Genomic DNA, 25402 nt, shown 5'->3' with positions numbered 1-25402 from the left:
GTGGTTAATGTAATGACATACCAGTGAGATATGTGGCATTTGTACACAGCAGTTGAAATGAAGATTACAACCAATAATAGGCAATACTGAAAAAAACAAAAACAAATATACACTGCCCCCATCATCACTTTTGTCGGGAGTTCCTTTTGTCGGAGTTGAATTAGATTATTTACAGATCAAATTACATGTAACATTACTCGACTTTCCCCTGCTTTGTGTTAATGAGGTGAATTAGTCGCATTTTGCAGTGAAATCAAAACATTCACTGACTGTGTTATCAGTCACTCTGAGTCTAATGCCATTCTTAAATGTTCACATGGGCACAGTAATCTAAATTTAAATATTTTACAACTCATCTAACGTTAATTGTCCTGCTGTCAGTGCTGGGCTGAGTTCGTTAGTTCGATGTGGACTTTAATACTGTATACTCACCAAGATACAAGGTATATCTGAGCTGCTGAGTTAGCTGGGCCCGCTGGTAGCTGGTAGTGTGCCGTTGACCGGGCGCGCGGGGCGGGCCGGGGAGACTGGCTAGCGCATAGCGGTGGCTGCTCGAGCTCCTTCCTCTGCTCTGCTCGCTCTCGATTTCCTCAGCTTCGGTCTCTTGCGCAATGTCAGTAAACCATTGCAAGCTCGAGTAAAATGCCGATGAGGCTAAAATAAAAGTAAAATAATTTACACTTTTCATGTATTTATTTCCCATAGATAATTTATTATAAATAATTTAAGTTTTTATAAATATTTTTTAATGTTTTAAATCATATTTTGATATCACATGAGATTAATAATTATTGCTAAACTAAACTCCTTGACGAACGAGCTCCACAGATAGCAATATGGCTGCGCCCTGTGCGAACTCACAATCGTTAGGCAAAAGAGAATTTTACACAATTCCCGGCGACAACCAACGTCGAGGCGGTCGTAGCACAGAATTCAGCGAAGATGAATTCAACAACTTTATGGCTTATCTAGACAGCAACGTCATTGGAAGTGATTCGACGTTTTCAGGTCCATACGGCCGTCGCAAAGGTATGTGTGAAACAACGAAACAACTGCTTGCGTGGTATGATGGTGTGGGCGCGCCGGCGCCGCGCCGGGCCGAGGCCGCCCGGGCCCGGGCCCGGGCCCGGGCCTGGCGCTCGCGCCTGATCATGACCAGGGGGGTATTTCGTGAAGCGTTTTGGTCGGATATTTTTCTGACAAACTGTTACAAGCTACTGAAATCCTTGCATCTGATTGGCTGAGAGCAAATTTGTCTGACAACTTTGTCGGACAAAATGCTTCATGAAATGCCCCCCTGGGCCCCGTTTTATCAAAAGATAAAATCGATTTTAAATTTCCTTACCACACAGGCTGCTATAGACTTACAGTTGAAATCAACTTTATAATCAATGTTAACTCTTTATAAATCAGGGCCCTTGCCATCATGGGTAACTAACGTCAATTTACATGTAAATTTATGTGCCAAACTGGATCTGCCTCATGTAAATTTAAACTTGTTAGATCTAACGATTACTAATGTTAGGTAGGAGAGTGGATACTGGATCATCAGCGGCGACTGACCAGGCACTAAATTAATTTTTTGAGGCTCTGAATTCTATGCTCAGAAGATTAAATTTCAGCCATATAAATTTAGGCATAAATAAGGTCTAGCGCACTGGAGTCGGGGGGGGGGGGGGGGCGGGGTCCCGTCGTTAACAAATTCCTGAACATTACGAATTTTGTAAAATTATATATATTAATTATGCACTTGTCAATGTAATGACGCACCCCACTACCCCCGGACATGGGTGCGTCATGGTCATTTTTTGACTGACCACACGGGGTTTTTGACGGACACCACAGTCACTTTTTTGACGGACATAACGCTGCAAGTGACGAACACCACAGTCACTTTTTTGACGGACAACACGTTGAAAGTGACGCACACCTCGGTCACTTTTGTGACGGACATCCTTGATACATTTGACGCACCCCCGTAAATACTGAAACGATTTTTGCATACGTTTTATTCAAGCAATTTCATTTTCTTTTGGTTCGTACACATAATTTGTAAAAGTTTTGGCAAGTTTCCCTTAACATGTAAGCACCGTATTGTCATTCACCGTACATCACGCTGCTGCTACGATATTCCGAACAGTAGTATGTATTCTGTGCATGCAATCCATACATGACAATCACATGTTCCCATGTGTGCAGAATGCGCTGTGTGTGCGCGGCCATTGCTAGTGCGGTGGATGCATACTGCTGCAGCGCAGGTAGGTACACACCACGCCACGGCATTCATATTCCCGCTCGAGTACTGCGTAACTACAGCCTAGTCGCGGTACGTAGAGATCTTATTCGCACAGCTAACAGCGTCGCGCGCGCGCACGTCTGGCCAGCTGGTCGGGCTATCCCGCAATCGAGCAGAAAATAGCATGCGGCAGGCAGTTCTGCTGCCGTTTCGACAGGAAAGATTGAACTAAGTTGTTACATCGCTGAACAGTCCCTGGTTTGAGATTGAGTATGCATGATTTCATGGGTTTGTTGGAGGGAAAATGTAAGGGGAAAGGGTGGCTTTTAAATTCTTTGCTTGCCAGATTCTGGCAAGCATTTTTTCCTCTTATTCCAAAACGCTTCCCGTCTTTGATTTTCACTTGCCGCAGGAAAGCGCTCACTGTAATTTCACTCGCGGTACGTGTATCCGGGACGCGCGGTAGCGTGCAAAAATGCGTGCAGTTTTCCATAGCCAAGTAACGTACCATGACGCACCCCATGGTTCAAAATAATGCGTGTTATTTTCCATAGCCAAGTGACGTACCATGACGCACCCCTCGGTCAAAATTTTGACCGACATTGATGGGATTTTGACGCACCCCTCGGTCAACAATTTGACGGACAAAGCTGGTAAAATGACGAACACCTGGGTCACAAATTTGACGGACCAAACAAGGAAATGACGCACCCATGTCCGGGGGTAGTGGGGTGAGTCATTACATTGACAAGTGCATTATTCACTCAGATTTTTTGAAAATAGACTTCCAAGTTAGCATCTCAAAAAAGTTATCCTTTAGTGAGGTGTAAAAATGGAATAAATTTAATCGACGTCTTTCACATCGACTCATCGTGTCCGTGCACCAGAATCACAATTCATACCGGTACCCACAATTCACCATACACAGTTGTAGCAAGTGGATGACAATGAGAAAATCGACAAATGTTGGTCAAATTTTATATTGTACTGTTAAATATCTAAATTGAACATTTCAAACAAATTATGCGATGAAATCTTGTGATGAATCAATGTCTTGTTTGTTTTCATTGTTCCATTTTCCACATTTCAACAAATAAATAGTTCTAAGTAAACCATAAACATAACAATACCAATGCATGGATAAATTGTCAAGTACAGCATTAAGACAATTAAACATGTGAAATATGAGGAATCTACATAGAAGCATTGATTATAGGGTATAGATTCCCAGATGCTGATGTGAGATTAATTCTTACTTCATTTGATATTTACAATTGAAAGGAATGACAATTTATGAATTAATGATTTATGAATTAACAATTTATGAAATATAAACATCGAAGAATAAAAAAAAAAAAACAAAGAAAACAATGTCTGCGGCATAAAACTTCTGGAGAGTTGCATGATCACCCGAGCGAGGTACAAGTCAGATACAGTGTACAATAGCAGAAATACAAAATATGCACAAAGAAGGTCCAGGAGATAATAAGAAATCGCGAGCGAGGCACATGTTGGAGCTGGTGAGGTGCCCAATGTCTAGCTTATTCATGACTCTGTTATGTACATCCTATTCCTAGTTGCATAACTCCAGCCTGTTTTGGTGTTCACATCTGGTTTTCCACAAAGTGAAGTTTACTGTCACAAATGTGTGGTGTCATCAAACCACCTTATTCACTTGTGAGAATTAAAAGGCAAAGGCTGGATTTTTATGGCCATCTTAATATCATCATTAGCAGGACTGCACACTAACCCATTTTTTCTACTGGTCCGACCTGTTTGTTAGACCAGTAGGTACTCAGTTTTTACAGGTCCATTCCTGAAAAAAAGTTCTAGTCTGACAGTGATTTTTACTGGTCAGGGACCGTCAGACTAGTGCCAGTGTGCAGCGTTGTCATAAGTGTCTTGTTTATGATCTTTATGTGTTTAATTGTTTTGCATTTAACTGCTGTGTATGCTGACTTTAAATGATTGCAGTTGTACTTGTATGTTGCTGTACTTGCTCTAATTCTATGCTGTATTCGTGATTAATTGCTCACTGTTTAGTGCTGAAGGACTTGTTGTAAAGTCACATGATTTCAGCTGCATTTCCAATCCATGTTTGAAATGATATGACAATGAGCCTTCCTTTTAATGCTCTCCAGGCAGCCTTATGTACTTTTTTTAAAATTTCCATTTGCAATCTAAGACACAAATGATAGGTTCTTTCCTATGTAATGACTGTTTTTATTTCTTGTTATCCTACAGTTACATACTGCGACTATACAGCCTCTGGCAAGTAAGTGGAAAATTTGGTAACTGTTGACATAACATGCTATTTGATATTTTTTATGCCTCCGCCACGAAGTGGTGCCGGAGGCATTATGTTTTCGGGTTGTCCGTCCGTCCGTCCGCATTCGTTTACGCGATAACTTGAGTAATATTGACTGGAATTTTACCAAACTTGGTCCAAGTATTAAGTATGATGGGGCAATCACTTGAGTAGATTTTGGGAGAAATCGGCCAAAGTTCAAAGGTCAAAGGTCAAGGTCAAATCATGAAATTGTATCTGTTTACGCGATAACTCAAGACTGGATCAAGCAAATTTCACCAAACTTTGTCCAATGATGATGTATGGTGGGACAATTGCTTGATTGATTTTTGAATGAAATCAGACAGAGGTCAAAGGTCAAAGGTCAAAGGTCAAGGTCAAATCCTGAAATTTATCAGTTTACCTGATAACTCAAAACTGGATGAAGCAGCTTTCACCAAATGTGGTCCAAGGATGATGTATGATGGGGCAATTAGTTGAGTAGATTTCAGTGACATTGGCAAGAGGTCAAAGGTCAAAAGGTCAAGGTCAAATGCTACAAATGTTGCTACATTGTATTTCCCCCATATCCATGCAATGCCCGAAGGTATTTTCTTGAAACTTAGTGTAGACATGTACAGCTGCATAGAGATTCTCCAGGGAGAGTTTCATGTCAAAAGGTCAAAGGTCAAAGGTCAGGTGAAAATGTTACACTTTTACTTTTCTCGCAAATGGTTCAATGTATCTTCATGGAACTTGGTACATACGCATGTACTGACTGGCAGGGATTATCTAGGGAATTTAGAGGTCATGGGTCAATAGTCAGGGGGTCAAAGGTCAAGGTCAACTCTTCAAAATTTTACTATTTCCTTCATTTACAAACTTATAAAAGGGTCTGTCAGAAGTCAAGTAAAAATCCTCAATTCCCCAAATACATATACCTGCACTCTTTGATAGGCAATTATAGCAAACCTAGTTCAAGGAAAGTGAATATTCAAGATATTTCTGACAAACCTGTCATTTCAGTGTTTTGCCAGTTATGTGAAACTGTCATCAGACATTGCGAAGACATTGTACTATACACCTATTGGGAGAATCATGCATTATGGCGGAGGCATCAGTCGCCATAGCGACATTTCTAGTTTTTCTTTTTGTGTTAGGTAACTTGTTTTTAAAAGACTTTCATGCACTTGCCAAGTTGGTGAAATGGTCTGCCGTCATAATGAAGTGAAAATATTGCAATGTACAAAAATATCTCTTACATTAAGAGAGCGAGACAAGCGGTCTATCATTCTTGACCTAACCCAAAGAAATGCCTGAAATTGTGTCAAAATTTACTCTCCCTCCAAAATGAAAAATTCCTGGCTCTTGAAAGAGGCAGGCTGGTTACCCTTTCCTCCCCCACATTAGGATGACTTTCTTGATTGTGCTATGAGGTTCCTGAAATGTATTGTAATCGATATCAAGTTAAATGATGATAAGAATGCATCTTAGCAGATATATCTGCTCACTTGACTTCCCTTATTTTATTTTGTGAAGATGGAGCTAGAAATGAGCAGTGATTTTCCTTTGATTTTGAAGTTATGTAGTAAAAGGTGACAAAAATTATGCAAATAAAGTTTGGATGTTTGCCTTATAGAAATAAACTTGATTGGTTTGTTTAAAGGTAGGGTAGATAGACTCTTGCTGCTCTAAGCATAAAGGAAGACTGGGAGTACCCAGAGTATATAATTCATGACATTCTGTCTCCAGTTAAAGGACAAGTTCACCTCCATAGACATGTGGGTTGAGTGAATGCAGCAATATTAGTAGAACACATCAGTGAGAGTTTGAGCAAAATCGGACAATCTGTTAAAAAGTAATGAATTTTTGAAGTTTCTGCTCAGTTATGGCTGGAAGAAAAGACTACTATAGCTTGTGATGTCACATGAGTACAACGATATAAAGAAAGAATAAAGAAAATTCAACATATTTCCATTTTTCTCGCATAACAAAAGAACACTCAACTTCTCTCTTTCAGAAGGCAGGGGGAATAATATTACCCTTATCATACGTCAGTAGCAAGTCGAAGAAATGTGCAATTTATTCAAAACTTAAAGTTTTGTGACATTCTCTTTTTATTTTCCTTATATAGTTGTACGCATGTGACATCATACACTGTAGTAGTCTTTTCTTCCAGCAGTGACTGCGCAGATACTTAAAATATTTTTAACTTTTGAACGGATTGTCCAATTTTCCTCAAACTCTTACTGATTTGTTCTACTAATATTGCTGCATTCACTCAATCTACATGTCTATGAAGGTGAACTTGTCCTTTAAAACATACAATTTTCAGATGATTAATCCATACACTGCTTAATGCAAATGTAAAATATGTTGTAAACTACAATTGTAAATGATACCAGCAAGTGTTTTACTCCCATTCTTATTCACCTTTTGTTCTCACAGATGTACAATGCCTAGTTCTGCACTATATTGATATCTTATTCCTTAAGATTCCACCATGGCTTCTGATCACATCAGTCATCACAGCATAAAGTTGTTAGTTTCTTTTTCTTGTTTCTGCTTTGTTTTCCTTTTGTTTTTAGATCCCTTCAGTTTATAGAGGACTTCATCAGGAATGAGGTCCTGCCAACTTATGGCAACACGCACACCACTACCTCAGTCACCTCCTTACAGACAACTCTTTTCAGACATGAAGCTAGGTAAGCATTGAAATGCACATGCTTTCTGTTATATGGATGTTTCATTCTTCTTCCTATAATGCAGATTATTGCTTGAGTGTGGAAGTACAAATGATCATATTTTCGAGAGGGGGTTTACAAGAAAACTTTGGTTTTTAAATACTATTACTATCATGGTTTAAGATCAAGATTAAACTTAGAATAATATTCCAAACTGTGTGGAAAATTCATGTTGTGATTTGTATCATGCATATCAGCATAAATGGCATCAGACGAGACCATTACTTAAGTTAATTTTTTTTTTTAAGATTGAACATATTTAAAGTTTCAAGCTAGAGATTGAATTATTAACAGAAACTAGCAATTGCACCTTTTTCTTTTTTTGGTTCTTTTTGTTTTGGTACAGTTGACCGTAGTTCATTGCTGTCAAAGATATTAGTTCTTAGAATAATTATGTAATGATTTCACTATCAGTGATGAGTGACGAAATGATGAACCTATGTTGCTTTTTTATTTTGTTGTTGTTGTTGTTACCAGACTGTGAAGGGGATATTCAATATGGACTCTTTCAAATCTTGCAACAGGAAGTTGAATATAGGCTTCAAATATTCTGCCTCATCTCTCTGTTATTGCAGGGACATAGTCCGCAATGCTGTGAATGCCAGTGAGCATGATGCTGTTATCTTCACCGGCACTGGCTGCACAGCCGCAGTCCACAAACTGGTCAATGCTCTCCAGCTGCAAAAACCACCAGTAATTAGAACTCCAATCAAAGTTTTTCATTTGAAAAATAAATTTACTCGATGATACAATTTATGCATGTAAGGTACCAGTACTGTTATTTTGACATCCTCCTGTTGTAGGTCTCTATGAGGACACTGTGTGTTGTTATTGTTTCTAATCTAGTTTGTGAAATAACAATATTTCCTGTAGTATTGACACTGCAAGTCTTTACACTGCATTTAGTGAATCTCCAAGATTAAAAAGAAACATTAGATGCAAAGTAAAAAAGGTAGTCTCTAAGTGGCAGTAAATGTTTTTAAAGAACAAAACAACAAAGTCAGCACTTTTGTATATGGTTGCAATGTCTAGGTATGTAGATTTTCTAGATAAAAGATATTGCTGTGTATATTTTTACATTCATTGAAAAATGTCACTCTGATCGTTTGATTCAGATGGATTAAAACTCATTTTGTCAGCTTCATTTTTTTTTCTCACTTTTAACAGATTGTCTTTGTGGGACCCTATGAGCATCATTCAAACTTGTTACCATGGAGAGAGACAGGTGCCCAGGTGAGCATTCACATTTATGTACGTGCAATGTTTGAATCTGTCATTTCTAAATCTAATCATGTAATATTCATGTCTTCAATGACTTGCTTGCTTAGATGGTACTTGATATATATTGCCCTGTGGCATGTGATTATGAACATTAAGCCAAGGTATTGAATCATTTCTTCTTTTTGTGTAAATACCCCAAAACAGATAGTGAGGATACCTGAAGATTCAGAAGGCTCAGTTGACACCAAGACCTTCGAAGCAGAGCTTCAAGTGAGTATAATGCCATTATTTCCGGTTCATTCTTTTTTTTTTTCTGTACAATCACTCAATTTTGAGAGCTGAAGTTGTGCAATTTGCATCAATAAGCTGAGACAAGATGGCAGATGTTTGTTATGTGATCTCTTTTGGTACTTAAGGAGCAATTGAATGTGACCTTCCGATAGCAATCACTTGATTTTTTGTGGGGAAAAAATATGCACATTCCTAAACAAAGCAAAATGTTTGGTAAGATTATTTGATGTGCATTCATGTAAACTATATTTCAGTCCTGTACAATGTCTGATAGAAATGTTGATATGAAATAAAAGGGTATAGTAATTGCATGCGTCTGTGATTTCAACTATTTGTGAATGTTATCCAGTGGCTCTGAATCCATGCTCTCTGGAAAAGTCTTCACCATGAGAAGCTCATCATTTTGGTTGTAAGAAGGCTTCTTGACTCCCAGACCTAATACTTGCAAGGAAGATACTGCCGTTGTGGTGGGATTTCTGTATTTTGTTTTAATATTCTGGGCATATTTTTTCTGGAACTGACCTCTTACCAGAGAAACTACCGCTGAACAATGGCAATCTGACAGCTGCTTGCTCAATTCATTGATATGTTTTGACTTTTACACTGCACTCAGAAATGGGCGGCCTCTGGGCGGCAAATGATTGGCTGTTTTTCAGCAGCGTCAAATGTGACGGGCATCCTGGTGGATACAGTTGCCGTGACGACCATCCTCCATCGCCACAAGGCCCTCGCCTTCTGGGATTATGCCACAGCTGGTGAGCGTTTTCATTCTATTCTCATGGCATTGGTCAGCTAAACACAATGAGTCAGTGCTATGTGGGAATTGCCCCTTTTCCTGGGCTCATTCAGTTTTACAAAATATTTCATGCACTAATGGCTATATTAGCAAAAATTAAATAATATTGACCATTACAAATTATTTCCGTACTGTTTATTTCAGTGAGTTGAAATGTTTCAAGAGAATTTCTTTTGCTGCATGCTTACAGCATCTTTCCATTACTGTAAGATGGAAAGGTTGAATTGTCACGTAATGTTTCTGCATAACTGTGAATACATATGTTGCTATGTGTCTACCGGGAATCATTTATTCAAAGCTAGAAATACTAATTAATTAAGGCTGTGTATTGTTTATGTTTGTGGTGTCCTAGAAGTAGTTCATTTCTTGGTTATGATTATCAAATTTTTCTTATTCACTGTGATGTTCAGAATAGGGGACATATCTATAATACGTTTCAACTTTTGTGAAAGAGGTCAGATTTTTCCCCATTACATGTATGATATTAATTTAAAGCATTCATATCATAAAAATGTTAATTAGTCTTTTGAAATATGTATTCCAACAGGTCCCTATGTAAAGGTTGACATGAACCCAGTGGTCTCGGGGTATGTACTGTTGATGTTTCTCCAATGTTTTTGAAAACGTGTTGTGCAACTGCTCACCTATAGAAAAGAGATATAATTTCAAGTGAATATGATTTTGAAAAAAAGATATTCAAAGAACCAGATACATACATACATGTCTTTGCAGGGGCCCATTTCATAGAGATAACAGATGTTTTGCAAAGTAATGTAAGCTGCCATGATTGCACTCAGTATGGCAGTAGCTACAAAGTAACCAATCAGCGGTGAGTTGTTGCTATAGCAACTGCAGTAATAATCATAACTTGTGATATTTGCAGCTGTGTTAATGAAATGGGCACCTGAAAATGTGATGATGCAACATGTCCAAACTCATGTCATTAGAACAGAAATGGCAATACTGAATTTATGTATTTAATTGTGGATGAAATCTGTGTGGAAGTTTGTTTCCAAGATGTCCCAACACCCATAGCTATGCATTTTAACCAGTCTGCATACAAACATCAAGTATTCAAGAAAATCACTCTGTTGTGGGCAACAGAAATCTGTTCAATTTTCCTCTCCATTCAATACAATTGATAACACCATTTCTGATTTTAACTGGCTGCATGTCCATTGTGTACTGTGTCCTTGTTCATCTAGTATCTCATCTTTTATCTTGTATGATGGTGTTAATCTGAACATTCATATATGATTAATTCTTCAGTGTTCATTATATCACATTTTTAAAATCTATACAGTCATTTATATAATCAGTCATTTTTTATGTATGCATAATTTCTTTTTTATTCCTGGGCCCATTCAAATGTCATCATTTCAATAAATCATATGCTCACTTGTTTATTCATGCCATTCAGTATGATATTCATCCATATGTCACTGAGGAGATATAGTATATCAATTCCCATGTCTTGTGACTGTTTTTGATAGTCATTAATTCCCCTCTGATTGATTTCAGCTCCTCCCAGTCAGTGGCCCACAAGGATGCCATCTTCCTCTCTCCTCACAAGTTTGTGGGCGGGGTGGAGACACCAGGTATCCTTGTGGCCAAGAAATCTCTCTTTGTCAACCCTAGACCGACAGGGGGAGGCGGTGGTAGCGTCTTCTTTGTAAGTTTCTCTCTTTTTTTTTTTTTTTTTTGTTGTTGTTGTTGAATGTATGTGATAACATTTCCACCCAATCCAGGATGACTGATTAACTTTTTTTTGTTTATATGGGAAAAAGTTATAATCTCAAATGAGTTTTGAGTTGTTGGAATTTGTCCACACAAGATCTACCCTTCACTAATGTATTCTGCTAATATTGCTAAGGTCACTGAATCCATTTATTTATTTGGGGTAAATTCCCCTTTAAGTATATCACATCTCAAATTCAGTTTAATCTCTTGTTGTTATTAAATCTCCATGCTCTTGGTGTTAAGTGGTATGCAATATGAATGTAGTAATGGCTGTATCAGTAGGATTTTTGAGGGTTTGTAAACAAAATTTATGAGTACATATTGCCATTCATCGTCATGAATTCTGTTGTTTAATGTTTGATTGGATGTTCTAGAAGTAATACTTAGGGCACCGTTTCATGAAAGTTGTCAATCTCTGGCAATTTCAGTAAAATCCTTGGTTTCGATCGGTTGAGACAGTCTAATCACTGACTGTTACTATATGGTGACTGTCAGAGACTGACAACTTGTCAGTGCTGACCACTTTCATGAAACATCGCCGAGATATCTTGATGGAAATGATGTGTCATGCCTTTACAGGTGAGGAGAGAGAGTCACCGATACCTCAAGCAGGTTGAGATGAGAGAGGAGGGTGGGACTCCATCGATGGTTGGAGCAATCAGGGCGGGGCTGGTCTTTCAGCTCAAGGAGGTCAGTCTCCAGTGTGGGTAAATGCAGAGGTTAAATTGAGGACATTTAGAGAGGTTTACAAATGAGAGAGTGGTTTACTCGGTTTGTGAGATGAAGAAATCTAGAAGAGGTAAATTTGATTATACAAAATACATCAGCTCATCGTCAAATATGTATATTATAATGTACTGTATACAGAGCTCATTTTGCACTGTTTTTTGATAAATGAATTTTGTGAGTGGACTTGTATTTGTGAAAATCAGCAGCTCGCGAGCATATTCCCTCCCATAATGCAAATGCACTGGATATCGTAATCCGAGAAGGGAAGTCACACAATTTTCTCCAGAAAAAGAATGATATGCACTGTGGTTGTCAATTGTTAATTCAATCATTTGTGACATTATCTTACAAGTTCCAATGTGCAAAATTTGTACTCATGAAATATATGTCTTGTACAGTTTAAACAGTTTTTTGCCATTCTTGCATTACTTATGTAGTGGCTTTCATTTTCTTTCGAGTTAGTGCAAATCAGTGTGCTATAATGATATTATTTGAATTCATGTGAATTTCTCCTCTTTTGATACTTTTGTTATGTCTGCTGTAAAGCCTTATAATCAGCTTCTGTGTGTTTCCCTTCATTGCAAAGAGTAAAATTGTCTTTACCCACCACCTTACTTAATGTCATTGTGATTCATTTTTTTTATTTCTTTTTTTTTTTTTTGTCGCAAAGGCTATTGGACCAGACATGATCATGAAGAGGGAGCATGAAATCTGCAAGTAAGTAGAAGCAACTTGATACGAATAAAGTTAGGTGGACATTCTGTCCGCATGTCAGTCACAGCGTAAGATTTCCCTGCTTTCCAGTACATTCAACACATGAATTTCGTCTGCAGTGTTTGTGCAAGCCAGCTGTTGAAGTCTGTCTCTGAGTTCTGACTATGATGCTACATCTGTACATACATTGCAGGGGAGTCTGCAAAATTGAACCTCCCTTAAAGTCAGAAGTGTTGTGGTTTCTGCTCTCTTGATGACTGCTGTACCATGCAAAAGAAAATAAAGAAGCATGATGTTTTGGATATTTTAATGTATACTTTCTCTTTCTTTAAACATATCAGCTATCCAAAGGAATAGTTTATAATCATAGCCATTGTTGTTGTTTTTTTTATTCATTACTGTTCACAATTTCATTTGACTAAGGAAATAGTTTGTTTTTATCGTAAGCAAAGCTTGACATTGCATTTTGTGCACATCTCGGGTCTCGTTGTGTTTCAGATTCATCAAAAGCACATCTCAGACTTACAATATGATGGATGCATGGATTCAATGATTCAATGATTCCTAAACATTTCATGCACAGATCAATGCTGGGGCGGCTCCGGTCCTCCTCCAACCTGGTCATCCTGGGCCCCACCTCCCAGCCACGCCTACCAATCATCTCCTTCCTGGTCAGGCATCCCCGCACTGGACACTTCCTCCATCACAACTTCACCTGTGCCCTCCTGAACGACCTGTTTGGGATCCAGGCGAGGGGCGGGTGTGCCTGCGCTGGTCCCTATGCCCAGGTGAGAGAGTGGGGGATGATGTCATGCATTCCAAGATACCAACATTTACACTTTACACTCTATGTGTCGACATTCTGTACTCTAACATTTTGCAGTGACACTTGGATCATTTGTTAAAGAGTACATTATATAGGCATTCATTGTGATCTCATACCAAAGCGTTGCTACACCTGTATGTAACGAAACAATACTGATCATGCCATTCTCTAACCAGACACTGGACAATACTGTCAAAACACTTTAAACCATACATTAATCCGCACTATCCAAGCATCTTACAAGTAAATGGGCAACACCATTTACACCATGGCATCCTACGCTGACACTTTACACCACACTATACAAAACACCATCTACTTTTCAAACCTCCATAACCATGTCATATTTGAACAACACTACAGGGGTTTGACATCAGCAGATGCCACTTTCACCAGAACTCAAGAAAAGATTGTATTACTTGAACAGTCACATGTCACTGGTAAGCTACATTAGTTCTTTACACTGGTGAAGTTCACCAGTAACAACAGCAAAGCAGAGATATGTCAGTAAATACTTGTGTTATTGATTTCATGTGCTGTACTCACAGAATCCTGAAATGGAGGTAGAATCAGAAAGAAAGAAGAAGAAGAAAAATGTTGAAATTTGTGTAGTACATCAACTGTATCACACACCCCACTCATCATAAATGTTTTGTTTTATATTGTTTCTGTTTATTTTGTAGGATCTCCTAGGTATAGATGAGAACACGGCTGAGCAGATTGAATCCATGTTGCTGGAAGATAGGTAAGCCAGGGGGATAATCTGACAAGTTGCAAATAGCTTTGTAATACTGTATGCGACATACCAGGTGTATATCTTGAGTATATTATTTCATGAATTGGGACTTCTATGACACTGAGTTGCTAAACTGGTGATTGAAAACCACATTGATGGAATGACCAAGAAGTATTATGAGAAGTTAGCAATATCCAATCTTGGAGACATTTCACAATGCACTTGTGTTACAGGAGGAAATATTTTTAACATGTCATTAATTTTGCAAATGTCAAGCGACTCATTGATTTTGTGAGAATAAAAACATCATAAAGTATGCAGCTAATATGGTAAGATTCAGCTTTGGCAACTGCAATCATATATCACTTCCTTGATACTCTTTGCTTCACTCCATACTCGTATTTGGAGTAAGATACTGAGTTGTAATCCTCAATTGTAGCAATATCATTTTTAGGCTGTTACAAAATGTTTGTCGAAATTATGAGATATTCTCACAAAATATTTTTTAGATACACTGAATAATTGTTTCCATCACTGATATTACATATATGAACTTCATCGCTTTCTATATTTCAGTTACATTTGTGAAAATATGCTCTGTCTGCTACAGTCGGGTTTGATAATATCATGCATGTGGTACTGATGTATTGGTACATGTACTCTTCAGGTACAAAATATATCTTTTTGGTGTTCTTTTCCTCAATTTATTAAAGACAAAGAGAAGCCACATGGTGAACAGTATAACAGTACAACATTACTAACAAGCAAAGACATTGAAGGAACCAACAACTGAGTATAAATTATTCAAATGGGTGTGGACGCACATGTTACAAAGACTGTGCATGTTGATTGTTTGCGTGTTTGTTTGTTTGTTTTTTGCAATCTTATCTACAGTCGACTGGACAGGATTCATCTGAGGAGATATAGCGAGTACTCAGAGAGAGAAATTTTGAGGTGAATATTTTCCTGTTTTGCTTCCATTTTCTTGGTATTACCATACATTTCAGGATTGGGGGCATGTGTGACATGTTTTCTGTTGTATAGCAAATAACTAATAATTGTTACGCTTCAGATCATATCTACAGTGTACCATTTGACAAAACTACACTGTACCTCTACATTGAGATGCTCTATCTAGATGTTATTGTGCAAGAATAGACGGCAGTCCAATGGCTGACACTCCGTCTCTGGCAATACCACCTTGAATCCACTTTCAGAATTGTTTCTACCAATCACATGATAACAGTCGGCCCTCTGAACCTTTGTCTGACAAGTAAATTCCAGAGAGTGGGTAAAAATTGGTTCTTCATTAGGCTAACCTTATGGAAACATAAAGAGAAATCTTGATTTACTATATGCTATCGCTAGTGATGCAAGAGACTTACAGATAGCAATTTTATCATGAATGGTGATGCATGCTCAGTATCAAATAGTTTATATTGCTGGAACTTATGATACAGTTTGGATGTCATCATAGCTGTCTTTCTCTCCTAATTTGTCAGTGGAATGAGATTGGTGTTTCAGCAGTATAGTTTGTGTTGTTTGCAGGCCTGGGTTTGCCCGCCTCAACATCCCATTCTTCATGAGTGAAGAAGAGAGCAACTTTGTAGTGGAGGCAGTTGCCATGGTAGCAGAGCATGGATGGAAACTTCTTCCTCAGGTAACATTGGGTGATATTATTTTAAACAAAGTGTAAAACTTTGGTATTTATTCATATCTTTCATATCAGAGCACAAAATACCTATCAGAATTTGCATGCAGGTGTTTTGTGAAGTTGAGTGAATCTATTGTTAAGACTAGAAAGAGTGTAATTGACTGGCATTGGATTCAGGGAGTTGTTTTTCTTGGTTTTTTTTTAATGGCGTTCCCTGTTTTTCTAAAAGAATAAATGAGTGTGTGCATTCGTGACTTGCAGAATGATGTATTATTTCTGTCTCTTCTGGAATACACCTTCATTGCAGAAGACCATCAGACATACTTTTGATTCATATGCATTTGAAACATCAAACATCTTATTAACTCTGTGTGTGCCATGTTTGCTTGCCCAACACAGTCAATGACTTGCTAACTTTGCATATATTGCTCAAGCACACGACCATGCACGAGCCAATCAATGAATTAAACTACTGTATACGCCATATATATCGCGAGTCTAAATTTTCGCGAATCAGAATTTCCCGACGATTTCGCGAGTGGTTAAATTCGTGATTGTAGAGTCCCCGTACTGAACGCAGAAGTGTACACGCGTACGTCACATTCACATCAAGATCAGAGTCAATATTTTCGCGTGTCTTTAATTTCATGAATAGCACCTAACTCACAAAATTCGCGAAAATAAAAACCTTGCAAAATATTCTGTGTATACAGTATGTCACTGTACATTGAAAATGTCGAAGCCATAGTTTTGTCATGAAATTAATGTTCGCAGCAAAGCTTGCAAATTTCTCAACAATTTTGCTGTATTGAATTTCTAGCATGAGTGCTTCTGTAAAAAGTTACATGACTGAAAAAAAAAAAAAAATGTTTTCCAAAAGTGCTCATGCATTATCATCTGAGAATAATGTGGCCCACAGGGGGTCTACACTTTGGCACACAAGACAAAAATAAATGTTTCTCTCAGGGGAACTGACTTTGTAGCTTTTAACTGCTACAACTTTCTCAAATTTATGTGGGCATTGTCAACTTTTCTTCTGTGTGACAGATTACATCAACCCGTTGAGGACAAGTCCCGAATTTACTCGGGCAGGGGTCTATGGGAAATGTGTGTTGTAGTAAAATCAGTCTGTCCTCAACGGGTTAAATGCAAATTTTTTACTCTGTACTGTACATTGCCCTACCATTGTAAGAGAGCCATTTCTTGCTGGTTTTTGCTGCTCACAGTACATATTCAACCCAGAGACCGGAGAGTGGAAGCAGCGAAACCACCAGGTGTTTCAAGATCGACGCTGGCTGGGCTCCATTTCCTACTCCTCAGGTCACATGACCTACCCGGCAGTGACAAAGGTCAAAACAAAAGGTCCCCTGCCAGAGAATTACACAGTAAGCATCAATGAGATAATGACCCTGTCATTTTTATTTATTTTTTTTCGGGGGGGGGGGGGGGGGGTGGGGAGGGAGGTGGTTATCCCTTCATATGCCTATCCTTGTGTAAGCAGGATAGAGCAGCTTATGCAATATGAATAACAATTACAGCCATAATTATGTACCTTCAAGAATTGTTGTTACATACTTGTAAACTATTGGATTTTCCTTTTGTCATATGAATTGTACCATGTGAGTAATACTTGTGTAACTGTTGTCTTCTCAGTATTTTTTTTTTCAAGTTTTTCAATAGCGTGCCTGCTTCTAATGTCTGTCGTGATTTGTGTTTTTGTGTGTTCCCTTCCTATATAGCACTGTTTGGAATTAGCAGCAGACATATTCAAGAAAGCAGAGAAGGTGAGATATTTTCCAAGATTATCTTTTTTTTTGTCCAGTTTTCGAGGACTTGAAAATGAATTCATTCTGAGTTGTTGGTTTTTTGTTTGTTTGTGTGTGTATAGTTTGAGTAATGTTGTGGATCCTTTCACACTTTCACAGCCTAACACAATATGGGTCAAAAGGACAAACTTTTTTTTTTTTTTTTTTTTTTGGGGGGGGGGGGTTTAATCATCAATTTGTTTGAGAGGTGTCAGTGATTGTTAGCATGCGAAAGTCACACATTTTTCATTGTCTTCTTCCAGAGTCACATTCCCCTGCCCGACCAAACACTTCTCTTTGATGAGGAAGCATCACGCCTGAGATGGTTCATGCTACCGAGCGAGGCCAGCGACATCCTCAAGTCCAAGAACGAGCAGAGAGTACCAACACAACCTTTGCCCTTTGAACCCCCAACCTACCCATTGGACCAATCAGAACTGCAGAAAAGGAGAGATGCTTTGAGCAATGTCCAGCCTCCCGTGCAATCAAGCTCAGCCAGGTCTGGTGTGATTCAGGACAGAGAACCTTTGTGCAATGGCTGTAATGCATTCAACACTGCAGACTGTGGTGTGCTGCAGGAGCAGAACTTGTCCTCCGTTGCCGTGGCAGCCGAAAGAGGCAGTGGTCATCGGTCGAGTGATGGATTAGATGACAGGACTAGAGTTGATGGTAGCAGGAAGAGTAATAACACACAGCTGTTTATAGACAGCGTCAATGAAGGATTTGGTGCCTCGGAGGACCCGTCACCCGAGTCATGTGATCTGTCTGAAAATGGAGGAGAATCAGTCAGGGACTCCACTGTATCATCGCCGTGTGGACATGATTCAAATGTCCCAAGTTGCCATGCAACAGAGAAAGAACAATTGTTGAACAGCAGTGCAGAAGATAGATGCGAGGAAGATCCTCTCGAAACAAGCTCCCCAGAAAGCTGTCCCCAAACATTCTCTGACGGTAACTGCTCTCAAGATACTAGAAGACAAGCTGTGAATATCCTATCACGTGACAAAGAGGGCAGCACAGTCCCAGAGGGGCGCGAGTGTGTGACAAGTGGAACCAGTCAAGAGGAGTGTTCAAAAATCGTTGCAGGCCCCAGCAGCACCAATGCTTGCCTGCCATGTCAGAAACAAACTGGTCTGGAGTCAGAGAGCTGTGAACAGAATTTGGAAAGTAATGACCAAAGTAGTTCTGATGCATCCAAAAGAGATAAGCTATGTCAGAAGCAAGGTAGAATCCAGACTTCCACAGAGCTTGGGCAGAGTGGAAGAGACGTGCAGGCTGTGAAATTCAAGGTGCCTCCCAAAAAGATATTCAAGCCCACACTGCAGGTATGTATAGCAGTCAACTTCAAATGTGTTTAATTGACAAATTACGGGGCATAACTTTTCTTTACACATCACTGACAGTGTGGTGCGTGTTATACTCTCACACCTTTTTTTTCCAACATTATTGTCTGCCCAATTTCTTCAAAGTTTACCCATGTCAAAAATCCCTTGGTTCTCCAGAATCAGATATCTCATAGTATGATTAAATGCAACCTTGTATTGTGGCATTTCTGCGAACAGAAAGCCCTTGCATTTCAACAACTGAGTTACATTTTTGATATGAATTGGCTGAAACTTTGTCCCTCATATTACCTGTGTGATGTCAATTCAATGCATGTCAGTAAGGTGTTCATTTATTCAAAGGGAGTGGAACTGGAGTGGAAAGTGACAATGTAGCACAGTGAACAGGTAATTCCACATGAGCAAATCTAACTGTGTATAATTGTTTGACAGGTCGGGCACCAGATGATAAAAAGCCATTCAGTTATGCATGGGGCGTCTCTTTGCTTCCAAAATATCCCCTTGCATCCAGACTTCACACATCATCATGAAGCTAATCGAGACAGCGTTTGCTACTGTAAAACCAGAAACATACGGGCATGAAACTTTCACGAATTGGTGCCGACGGCCTTTTTTGAGGCATAACATTTTTGTGAATCGTCAGTGGCATTCAAATCATCATGTAGACAAACACTTTTGTGAATCTTGGCTCCTCCCAAAATTTTGCGAAAGTTTCAGTATGCAAAAATTTCTGGTTTTACAGTAATTGTTTTAATGATATCTACACATTTTGAGAAGTTCTTGTTCTCTTGGTAGTCGCTCCGCATGTTGGTCTCATTGACGGTATCGTCACAGTATTCATGTCTCCATGCCAACAGGCTCTGGAAGAGTACAACATGTTACGTGATGGAGACCGAGTCTTGGTTTGTCTGTCTGGGGGTAAGGACAGTCTCTCCCTTCTACACACCCTCAGGCAGTACCAGTTTGTCGCCAGAAAGAAGGTCAGAATCTTCTTCAGCTTCCTCTTTGATATCTTTCCAAATTTACTTTTACTGTCTTGCGCGAATGCTATCATGCTATGCAGGATCATTACTTTTAGGGATATGTTTGCATTTGGGCAGCATTTGTCAAGCATGAAGTCAGTGTACTTCCCTTGTGTTGAATTACCAGTATATAATATGTCATTACAAAGATAGCAAGTTTTATGGTATTCTACTAGTATCACTCAAAATCATCATTTACAACTGTTTATTTTGACGTTCACTTCATCATGAAAACTTCCTCACCAGACATTTATGACACATGCTATATTGATATCTTGCTTGAGTAGTAATTGAAGTGACATTTTTAGAATCAACTTGATGTCAAAGTTATTGAAAGTAATTGTTGTTGATAGCGAGTACAAATTTTGTATAAGTTCCATTTGTTATTTTGTGTCATGACAGGGAATCAACTTTGACCTTGGAGCTGTGACCATTGACCCTCAGACACCTTCATTTGACCCCAGTCCTCTCAAGGGCTATTTGACCAAGCTGGGGCTACCTTACTTCTATGAAGAGCAGTGTAAGATTCATGAGCTCACATCAATCCCTTCGTAGATTTTTTGGTACTCAGGTCATGATTATGCCAATGACAATATCAGCAATGTATTTTTTAACTGAGCTTGTTTGAATACTGAATTTTGTTTGTAGTAGTTGCCAGATTCTCAATACCCCAACACTGTGTTGCATAGGATGGCTTGAGAATTGATGTCGCAGTTTATGTTAGATACTTACTTTCGATGAAAAAACTGAAAGAGGGAATTGAGTGAAATGAAAGCAGTCATCACCTTTGGCTTGAGTTAGAGTTGGCACACAGTTAGTGTCTCTTTGACTTACAATATTTGAGACTACAATGTATGTTATGTGATTTTCATCTGTTTTGCAGATGATTCCTCGGAAAAATAAGGGAAAAGTAGTGAATAATATTTGTATAAAAAAAGTGTATATGTCTGTGATATGTAAAAGTTGTTGTCAGTGTAAGATTTTAAACGGTGAGCATGAAGACAAAAGCCCCAGTGGTTTTCATTATCATGCAGATATGACATTGCGCACTCTACCCTCCTGTTGGATATGTCTTGCATATTTGTTAAACTGGTTTTGATTCATATTATTATTTACCCAACCCCCTCCCCGTCATGCAAAATATCTTTCTAATATTTGAACTATTTTTAGGAAATACTTCCCACCAAAAGAAGAAGAAGAAAAAAATGCCAAATAAAAAGTAGTTTTGAAATGGATGGGTTTGATGAAATAAGTAGAAAAAAAGAGGAAGAAGAATTCTGACCAGAATTCAGAAAGGTAGTTTAAATCAAATTGTTGGTTCAAATTGATTCTATGGACTAAATGACATGCTTAGATTAGGCATAGTTTGCACATTCGTATGTTAGCATACATTCATGATTAAATGTCCATTGGTATAGTAACATGATATGTTATACACATTTATGCAGTCAAAATTTGCATAAATCCATGGACTGAATTTGAGCCACCTTTGTGAATTTGGGCCTCCATTTTTTTTTCCCACCACCAGGCATCATAGAGCAGGCTGCTAATCTACCAGACGGCTGCGACTCCATCTGTAGCTTCTGCTCCCGCATGAAGCGCGGCCGCCTCTACGCCTGTGCACGCAGGGAGGGTTACAATGTCCTGGCCATGGGCCAACATTTGGATGACTTGGCAGAGAGGTGATATACCATTTATTTGATTGTCTGCTTTTAAGGCTGCAGAAAAAATGATTGATATGCTTGGTATCCTAAGACCTTGGCCTTTGTTTGCAAAGTCATTAATAGTGGTTGATTTCTTGCTTTTTTTATTTTGAGTTTTATAAAGTGCATTGAATGTCATGGGGATATGTTGTTTGAGCGATTCCGTAAAGATCTGTAGTCGTAGATATTGCACATACCTTTTTTCTTCTTTTTTGTTTTGTTTTTGCCATTACCATAATAAGTCCTTTCAGTATCTCACTGACATGATATTACAGTGCTAATTCTAATTGTGGTGGTTTTCTCTCCTTCACAGCTTCCTGATGTCAGTATTTCACAATGGACTTCTGAGGACTATGAAAGCCAACTACTCTGTGAAGTAGGTTCTCGTTTCTATCAAATGAGACTTTAAGGCGACCTTTTGCTGTTAGGCTTTCATACTTTACCAAATTGTACAGAGCATGTTTTGATGTTTTGGATATTGCTCTTGCCATGACACTATTGTGAAGTGTTGAAGCAAAATATTGCAACTCCTTTCACACATGAAACACAGTTACAACATACATGTGTGTATGAAAAGAATGGTGAAAATTAGCATGGCAATGACACCAGGGGAGCGTTTCATGAAAGGTCTTGTCGGATGAAATATCTGACCAGTCAATTATATCCGACAAGTTTTGAGAAATTCTTAAGTCTGATTGGCTGATTTCTCTGAACTTGTCGGATGTAATTAACTTGTCGGACATTTTATCCGACAAGTTCCTTCATGAAATGCCCCCCAGATGTAAAGATGTGAGTGACAGATATCTTATCGTTCTCCCTTGTGTAGAGATGAGTCTGTTTTATATTTTCTACAATATGACACATCAGCAAGAAGAACACTTCCTGCATGTCCTCTTAAAGACAGAAAAACAGAAAAAAAGGAATTAGCTAATACACTTGTACCTTTAAAAGTAGCATTATTATTATCTTACCCTACACAATGCCATGGCACCACTGGGGTTGCTTGTGACATGGAGAGACACACCTAATGTTCATGCATTGCTGTTTTATCGGTGCTGTTTATCTCACTTTGAAAAGGTGCACTGTAATGGTATATGGTGTACTCTGCATATTTTTATTACGATGCTTAGAGTCATGTCGAAGTTTTTTTTGTTTTAATGTCGCTTCTGTTTGCTACCGTTTGTTTTGCAACAGAGAAGGTGACCTGAGAGTGATACGACCCTTTGTCTACGTCAGGGAGAAAGACTTGCGAGACTTTGCAGAACAGGTGAGATGGATTTTCCTGTGCACTGTGTGCTTGTTCTATTCTCCCAAGCACTCTTTCGTACATCAATTTTCTGTTCCTTGGGGACACAGTTTGTAGAGTGTTAGAATCACAGCTCACCACCTGCAGCATATAAAGCATCCTGCAGAAGTATTAGGATATTGCAGTGATTGCTGGGCATGTATGTGCCTAACGCCATTGGCTTTGTGCTTCTTCTGCACACAGTACCTGCACAGAATGTCCTGCCTTAGGGACAGATTTCAGCATTAGATTACTGTTAACCCCCTGAAGACCAAGATATCAGGATCACATGGACATCTCGTGAAGTGAATAGTGCCAGTAGATATTGAAGAGTTAACCCATTTCCTACGGGAACCTGGCGGCCTGTGTATTAAGTCTATGGGAATTTCAGAATTCCGTATGGAACGGGTTAAAACAACATTACCATCCACCTGTCCCTCTGGGTCTCGAGACATTCGGTCTGAAATACTGCATACGCTAAAACATATGTTTAGTGAGTCCAGATTTTTCACAAATCTGGGCTTCCCAACAATTTTGCAAGTGGTTAATTCATGAGACTAATGGAGTACAGCAATAGACAGAGAAATGTTCATGTGCATGTTGTATTCAGAGTTGATATTTTTGCATGTTTTAAATTCTGAAATAGCACCTGACTCGCGAAATTCACAAAATTGAATAACTCATGAAATATAGGCAGTATACAGCATACAAAGTCATATGTGTTTTTGCAGTGAGTCCATCACTGCATGCTAATTGCATTTGGTGATGGTCTTTATTTCTGGAAGCACAGATAGTGAATGTTGATTTTAGAGATTGCTAATGTCTGCTCCTCTCGAATCATAACTTTCTTTTCAGGCCAAACTTCCAGTCATTCCAGAAAATTGCCCGGCCTGTTTCGAGGCACCAAAGGTAAGTAGCTGTTTTATTGGTGTGCCTTTGTTAGAAAAATAGGAAACACAGCTTGTAAACCCTTTCAGTATCCACCAAAAGTTTGCATTGTAGGTGCAGGTCTTGTGCAAATGACCTTGAAGCATGAACAGATGCAGCATGTCGAGTTCTCAGAATTTGCTCAAACTTTCTCTCTCCAGGGAGGTGTTTCATAAAGCTGTTCGTAAAGTTACGAACGACTTACGAGCAACTGGTGATCAATTCTTGTGCTGAATTATTGAAATTCTGATAAGTATAGCACATCACAACTGATCACCAGTTGCTCGTAAGTTGTTCGTATTTTTAAGAACAGCTTTGTGAAACACCATCTTTCTGCTTCCGTTTCCACAAACTAATCTTCAAGGCGTGTTTCCCCTTTAACCCTAACTAGGCCGGGCTATTTAAGGTAGTTGATAGAGGGGGGGGACGAAAATTGGCACACACATTGCCTCTGATGTAATCTAAAATACCATGAAGTTATTTTTTTCAAAAAAAATCATCATTTATCGTAAATTATGCTAATTTATGCATGATGATGCATAAAATCAGACTATTTGGTATAAATCACAAAATAAAGCTCAAAACAGGCACATTTTTTTGTGTAAATATTCTTTTAAGTGTCCTTAGCAAATGTAATAAAAAAAATTGTGATATCAGAAAAAAATCTTAAGTATTTTATTATTTTTTGGAATTTCTTATGTATTTCTCTGTTTTTTTGACGTTATGTTTTTCATTGTTTTTTCGATGAAATTTGTCCGCGACATCGCTCCGAACAAGAAAATATGTTATTCATTGATTTTAATCCATAAAACACCAAAACAATCATGCTTTTATGAAATTTGCCTTTAAGCACAGTTTGCATTGAAATTGTACTCGAATTCACGTTTTTGAGCAATTTTTGGTCTGACATGCATGTGCATATTTATGGGTAACTTCGGAACCGCGAGCCCGGGCGTCGCAAATTTGGTGTCAAAAGATGCGGGAGACTCGAAAGAAAATAGTCATGAAACGTCGCGGCGATAGCTTTTTGCGATTGCGATACATCGCGCGGAACGTCGAGGGGGGGGCCTCCGAGGCCCCCCCCCCCCCCCCCCCCCCCCCCCCGGCCTAGTTAGGGTTAAGAAACGACCACAGCTAATTCTGTCCTCTGTCAACAGGAGCGTCACCGGGTGAAGCAGCTGCTGGCTGGACAGGAGCTTCTCTTCCCACGCCTCTACCCAAGCCTTCAGGCAGCCATGAAGCCCCTCATGGCTAAGAGCAAGACCGGCATGGAATCCAGCCTCTACAAACAAGGCCGCGGCAAGGTGCAGCAAGCCGAGGATGAAGAAGATGTGATGTTCTGA

At 38.9% G+C, this 25402-nt stretch overlaps 1 protein-coding gene across 1 annotated transcript; it reads left to right on the top strand.

Annotated features, from left to right (window-relative positions):
• The first annotated feature begins 836 nt into the window (after nucleotides 1-836).
• On the top strand, nucleotides 837-25402 carry LOC139708661 (uncharacterized). Its single transcript, XM_071620596.1, has 25 exons — nucleotides 837-1029; nucleotides 4481-4511; nucleotides 7112-7228; nucleotides 7843-7960; nucleotides 8435-8500; nucleotides 8693-8758; nucleotides 9393-9534; nucleotides 10123-10162; nucleotides 11097-11247; nucleotides 11895-12005; nucleotides 12715-12761; nucleotides 13342-13546; nucleotides 14268-14329; nucleotides 15215-15274; nucleotides 15869-15980; nucleotides 17201-17359; nucleotides 17714-17758; nucleotides 18043-19104; nucleotides 19980-20102; nucleotides 20547-20664; nucleotides 21673-21826; nucleotides 22161-22223; nucleotides 23042-23114; nucleotides 23988-24041; nucleotides 25217-25402. Exons 1-25 carry the CDS (start codon nucleotides 837-839, stop codon nucleotides 25400-25402), a joined length of 3558 nt encoding a protein of 1185 aa, XP_071476697.1.

This window comes from Diadema antillarum, unplaced genomic scaffold, assembly GCF_040938485.1.
Source record: "Diadema antillarum isolate AM-2024a unplaced genomic scaffold, OU_Dant_1.0 seq00001365_RagTag, whole genome shotgun sequence".
Taxonomy (NCBI): Eukaryota; Metazoa; Echinodermata; class Echinoidea; order Diadematoida; family Diadematidae; genus Diadema; species Diadema antillarum.
Note: the sequence above shows the minus strand (reverse complement) of the source record. Positions and strands in the feature narration are given on the sequence as shown.